This window comes from Eurypyga helias, unplaced genomic scaffold (assembly GCF_000690775.1).
Source record: "Eurypyga helias isolate BGI_N326 unplaced genomic scaffold, ASM69077v1 scaffold2486, whole genome shotgun sequence".
Classification (NCBI taxonomy): domain Eukaryota; kingdom Metazoa; phylum Chordata; class Aves; order Eurypygiformes; family Eurypygidae; genus Eurypyga; species Eurypyga helias.
In genome coordinates this window covers 1-6,574 of record NW_010254440.1, presented here as the reverse complement: position 1 = coordinate 6,574, position 6,574 = coordinate 1, and the positions used below count along the sequence as shown (strand labels likewise).

Genomic DNA, 6,574 nt, shown 5'->3' with positions numbered 1-6,574 from the left:
GAACGATTCACATTTATGAATTTCCACTGTTTTTTTTTTTTTTTTGGGAGAGGGTGCTCCAAGATGATTAACTTGCACCACAGCAGACCTCTGGTACGTGAACTATAAATAAGATGCCACCAGGACACTGCAGGCAAAATAAATAAAAACAGAGCCCTGACATTATTTTAGCCTCAAACAAATGTTTCATTCCCTACATTGTCTGGCTCAGAAAGATACATAGACAGTCTCACAGACAGAGATATAAATGAACAATTGCAGTACCTTTTTCCCACACTGTTTACAGGGTTGGCTATATTCCTACTGGCAATAGATTTTCTTCTTGACAGCTTCTTGGTGTTGGTGCTGTCATCAGTGCTGTCATCCTCTTTCTTTGGTGTGCTACTTCCTTTGCTGTTCAGGTCCCTTAGCACATTATAATTAATTTTACTTGAGATTTTCTTCTGTTCTAACATCTTTTCAATTGCCTCTCCTGCTGTGCTGGCTTGAATTGGCTCCCGTTTCTTTGCAGATTTCTTTGGCTTAATTAAAATATAAAATTAGTGATGTAGATACAAACAAGGTTTCCATGAAGCAGAAGGGCGAGCTGCAGCTCAGCAGCCCTGGCTCAGGTGCTGCTGATGCAAGGACGCAGGCGATGTGGCTGGGCTAAGCCAATGCTCCCTCTCCTGCCACTCAACCAGCCCGAGAGGTCTCTTTTCTCCGCGAGGTAAGTGTTCGCTTTTTGCCAAATGCCCGCACAGTTTATTACAAATTCTTTACTTAGTATCTGTAATGCTGCCAGAGAAGAAACGTGGGCCATTTCTCACACATGAAAATGGAGTGAACTCCTGTTACAGGAACAGGGACCCTGATATCATCACCCACCATGTAAATAATGATATTCCCCCGCTAAAATTGCCTTTAAAGTTAAAGCCAAGCTGGGTTGTCACTTCCCTAAGCACTGACAACTCCGTACCAAAACTGCAAAGGTATTTTATACCAAGTTCGGATACGGCGTGGGAGAGCACCTACCCAACTCCTCCTCCACACTGGAAAAGGCCAAGATTATTAGCAGCAGCTTTCTAAGCAGGGAGCGGCATCGACGCCGGCAGACAGCAAGCAGGAGGCTGCAGACACACGAGGTCATCTGCAACTGCTCTTCCCAGGCAAACGCTGCAAGCCCAAGCCCAAGCCCGCGCCGCGTCAGGCAGGCTGATGCTGCGCAGAGCCAGGCAAAGAGAAATGGCACCGGAGAACACTTCTAGCCCTGTCTCATGCCTGGGTAGGTATGGAAAAAAAAAAGAACCTCTGTTTCTCATCTGGCATTTTCCTTTTCAAAAGAAGGTTTTAACACCAAGCTCTGCGGGAGATTTATTTTTTTAATGGATAATAGCCCTTCTGTTTACCTACGTGGGTCAAGTGCTACCTTGAAATTGGAAAGCACTATATTAATCAAGTTCTACTCGAGCTGTCAGAAACAATACAGAGTTAGAGAAAAACTCCTGTGTTGTCTGAACAAAAAAGTGGGTGTTTGGACTACTTGGTGGTGCCAACGAGTTATACAATTTTGAAAATTGCTGGTAGACTGCCATGTCAGCGCAAGCACAGGATGAATGAGAAACTCTGAAGCATAAAACAGTGTTTCATTGTCTGGTTTTGTTTTTATTGTTGAAATACCTAGGGGAAGTAGGAAACTCTGCCTTTCCCATTAGTCAGAAAAAAAGAGGGAGGATATATGCACTAACAGCTAACACGGATTTCAGTTGCATGTGGAAGATTTGACTTGTCACTTGCTCAATTACACAAAATACTAATGCCGTAAATCGTGAATATACGGCCAATTAGACTGCTTTAAACTGCTAAACATGGAGACAGGACATGCCATTTGTTAACATAACTGTCGCATTCTTTATGAAAGGTAGAACAAAATATTCCTTCAAGTGACTGGAACAAGGATCTGTTCAGTTCTTCATAAAGAAATCATTATTGTAAGAGCAAAGAAGGCTACTGAAGTTATGGCAAGTACCAACAAATTCCCCATGCACATGTTAAAAACCAAAACTGGGCATGTCTTAAGACCTGTATTTAAATAAGCAAGAAATTAGGACAGCAATCATAAATGCAAAGAGCTAGCTCTGAGTTTGCCATGCACAGGATTTTCTCATAATAGTAATTTAAAATAAAAGTTTGGGGAAGAAAGTGTTTTACTCACCACCTTAAAAATTACAGCCTCGTAATTCAGTAACAGGTAGAGATACAATAGTTTGTGCTCATTTACTGGTGACCTGGACCATTATGCCTATACTACATGGAGTTGATCAGCAAATATAATGAATTTCCAAGACATTTTCAAACAGACACAATTAGCACACAGTTTAATACCTTGTGATCCTTATAAATCCCAAGTTCTTTCTCTTTTGCTATTCTTGCTTCCTTTTCTGAAAGATGACAAAAGGGTAACCAGCATAAAGATTACACAGACGGCGTATTTCACCAACATCGGCCAAAAGCAGAATTTCAGTCCTATATACTTACCTTTTTGTTCCTTCAAATAATCTGCATTTTCTTTCATCCACAGCTCTGCTTTTATCTGAGCTTCTGTTTCGTTAAGTATATACTAGAAGACAAAACAAGTTTACCTACTTTCAGAAATCCACTTGAAAACCACAGAGCAAAACTGAATTGAAGAACCACTGGCAAGGTCAATGCACATTCTGTTTTTAAAAATACATTAATAAAAGAAAACATGACTGAGATGTGACAATCGGAGAGCATTTCTAGTAACTTCTAAAGCTGGCAAAAAAACCCAGTATGTTTTCAAAAGACAGTGCTTGGTTTCCAAACTATGGTGGGGTGACCAAAAACCATCCAGGACTCATTGTACATAGTCTGTAATTAACCTAAAATGATCCTGGGTCTATGATCTTTTTCAGATGCTATGAGAGGGTATCATGACAACATGGTCATCTGCGAGTAATTCTGAGTTGATGGTGGTCTGTAATTCAAAACAGTATGAGAACCGCTGCCCTATGCTACCAAAACAGAAACATGTGTCTTCTGGGTAGGTTTCTGTGAAGGTTTAGGCACAGTTACTGAGATTATTAGTTCAATGGTCACATCTGTGTGAATGAAACCAGCTTAGATTGCTGGAGTTTTGGTCCTCTAGATTTTAGAGAGCTGGGCTCAGTAAACACATCTAGGCTTTTTTCAGTGAACTCCACTTAGTAACACCACTAAAAGGTGTGGAGCTGTAAAACACACCTAGAACTATTCAGATGAACTACAGAAATAAATAAACAAGCAGGTAGCAGGCAGGTTGGTAGATAGATCACCTCTTCAATTACTTAAATGTAAAAATAAACCAAATATTTAGCTCAACTGTCCGTGAAGTTCTCTACAGCTAATGCTGTTTGGGAGTGAAGAACAACTGCAGAACAGAGAAGACAAATTGGGTCATCCCTCAAGAACGAGACACTTTATTTTTAAGCAGTGGACCCAAGACTTGTAAAATGATGTTTAAGTGAAAGAAAAACAATTTGAGATTTCTCCATCTTACGGGTGTGAGCATCCGAGATTTTCTCCAAGGTAAAATGTACATATCGGATTTTATGAGAAAAATAACTCCAGTCAGATGAAATGAATGCAGGGAGGAGTCCTTCCTCCAAGGGCAAACAAGGAGAGCAAACAGCTGTGCAAGTAAGTCCTGGTTTATCAGACCAATATTTTCATCCTTTCATCTGCTTCTATTAAAAGTGGGCCATAACAGTAAAACTCGCTTCCTCCCAGCTCAGTTATTCATCCTTCTTACGCTTTTAGAGAGTTCATAATCTTGGACTTACAATATTACAGTCTATTGCCATGGAAATGAACATGAAGTCATAAAAGCAGAGTTATGACCTCATCACAGAGCCTAGAAGGAGGAGAAAACGTGCTTGTTCTTCCCCCACGGTTGTTTAAGCTCCGGACTGGGTCTACTGAAAACCTTCAATAGGGACCTGCGTCCCCGCAGTTCACAAGACCCTTCCTAACACCCAGCCTAGCTGAAGCCAAGCTGAGCATTTTCCTGCTCCTTCATGCCCCACCAACAACGTTCTGCAGATCAGCAACCCCTACGCAACTTCATGATTTCGCACCCCGACAGGACTGTTCAGCACTGCCGTTATCTGCTCAAACTACCCTTCAAACCAGCGCAGTGGCTACAGCGGGCACGAGGCTCAGCGTCAGTAGAGCTGGGCTCTGTCAGGTCTTCAAGCACCGACGTGCTGTGCGACCTTCCACAAGCCGTCTTCCCCAGCTGTCTGCCTCTCATATTCAGGCTATATGGTAAAAGGTGTCTTTCACTGCCCCACAAATAATAATAAATCCAGAAAATATTGCAGAAATTTTTCAAAGAACACAGAAGGTGTACATGCTGGTTTTACAGTTCGGTTTCCATGGCAGCCTCCTATGTTGAATAGATCTTAATTAAATAATTAATTTAGAGCTCCCCTAAACTTTTTAATGTCCTTCTTCAGAATAAAAGACTTTCTAAGACATAATTACTCCCACATGGTAAGAGCGAGCAGCAGCAGCAGTCTCAGATATATATGTAACTTGAGCAAGGAACACCAAACTCACAGGCTTGCATGAACATCAGTTTTGATCTCAGATCACTGAAATCACTTGAACCTCTCTACAGATCAGAGCGAAGAGGCAGTATGGGGAAAGGATAAACCAGACAAGAACCGTTTTGTCTTCCTCAGATATCCAAATGCAAAGACACCCGGGATAAGAGGGCACCTTACCCGATCTATTTCACTGTCGTCGATCCCACTCAGATCTAATTCACCATCTCCTGTGTTCTCACCTACAGAGAAGAACACATTTTAATCAGTCAAATGTGCGTTCAAAGTCAATCACAATTCAAGTTCTACAGTAAAGCAACACAACAATCATCCTTCGGAGATTTGCATCCTTCCACGGTCATCCAGGAGGTTTAACGTGTCGCTGAGTATGTGCAATACGGGGCTACAGACATGCACAAATTCACCACGCTGAATTCACTTAAAATTCAGGAATCAGCATGGTCTTCTTCAGTACTAAAAATCTGTCAAATGCTTCCAGTTGCCTTTTTTCCCCATATTAATGTACAGCCACAAATGTCCAGCAGGAAGTTGGGGAAACCATTTTAAAAATATGAACATTTTTCTTTCATCGTAACATGAATTTCTCTGTCAGAGCCTGTATGTCAATCATTTATCCATAAATTATGACTTAGAAAATATCTTCTGTTGTCTGGGAAGCAGCATGGGCCAGTGAATAACACATCATGCCAACAGCCTCACCATGGCTTTCTTCTTGATTCTGATCTACCATTATTTGAACCGCTTACCTCATACCAGTTCTGGTAAAAGATGTGCATTAGTTTGTCTACCTGTAAATTGGGAATTATTTCCAAATTTTAAATATGTTTTAAAAGTTATGGAAGGGTCTAGATAAATGTTAAACCACAGTGACTGCCTGTAATTACAGTTTTACTTTAATTTTTCTAGTCTTGTATTTATTAAGACTTGTACTGAAAACATTTTTTTTTTAATACTGTATCCATTAAAAAGCATAACAGCACAGAACTGAGGCACTGATTGGGACTGGCACAGGGCACAGCAACAAAACCTGGTTTTCCACATCACATTAATGTGCAGTAGTAATACACTACTAATTACACATTAATACACTATTAATGTAGTCCAGGTAGAGAAGAAAACAAATTATTCACCAAAGACACATCCTCGGGAACGAAGCAATCCTCTTGGTCACCGCCACTACCCCTAATCAAGACTAGACAAGAGGTGACCTAACTACTATATTTGCAGAAAACATAAATAGAGTTTCAACAATCTGCAATAATGAATTCAAACCGAAATGGTGCAGAAGAGCTTGGCATCTTCACGGTTCCTGCTCCCCAGTCCGGTGGATGTGCCTCCCCACAAACAAAGACTTTGAGCGCTGTGATTTCCCAGCCTGGTGCCTTCCCATGGAGCAGAGCTCCTGCGCAGCATGGTGCTGGACCAGTGGAGGGGGAAGGCAGCCGGAGCTCTTTGATCTAACAGCAGGTTATGGAAACACGGAGACTCGAAGCCTGAGGAGCACCGAAGGGTGAGGACAAACAAAGGTAGTAATTGCGAGCATTCCCAGAAGATACAAAGGATGCTCTGCTGGCAGAACTCGGGTGTTGAGTTGCCTGAACCAGCTGCCTGAAGCACATGAAGTCACAGGGTCAGGAGCCCAACCAAACAAACTAGTCAGGAAAACAGGCTGCGCTTCCTGAGGTGGTGCAAAGGATCTTGGCTCCAGGTCTCACCAGATTCACTGATATCAGACACTGAGCACTTCCAAACGTCTTTTCGAAATCCACCATAAACAACCAACATAAAGGGTTAAACCCTTTCTATAACAAGTCATACGCGAAACAGGTTTCACCCCAAAGAAAATGTCCTTTGGCAAGGAACCGCGTAACGCTGCACTGTGATTTCCTTCTGAGACTGTTCCATAAACGTAGTACCAACTCTGCCAATTCAGATAATCCAATGCTAATACAGAATCATAGAATCAC

The 6,574-nt window shown here is 41.7% G+C and overlaps 1 protein-coding gene across 1 annotated transcript; it reads right to left on the bottom strand.

The window, feature by feature from the left end:
- Nucleotides 1–264: 264 nt before the first annotated feature.
- Nucleotides 265–4,828, bottom strand: LOC104510642 (transcription factor IIIB 90 kDa subunit-like; the record flags this gene model as incomplete). The annotated part of the gene is made up of 4 exons (XM_010152961.1): nt 265–521; nt 2,365–2,420; nt 2,518–2,599; nt 4,767–4,828. Coding segments are annotated over 4 exons (457 nt in total), but the record flags the coding sequence as incomplete, so codon positions are not given.
- Between the last annotated feature and the right edge of the window lie 1,746 nt (nt 4,829–6,574).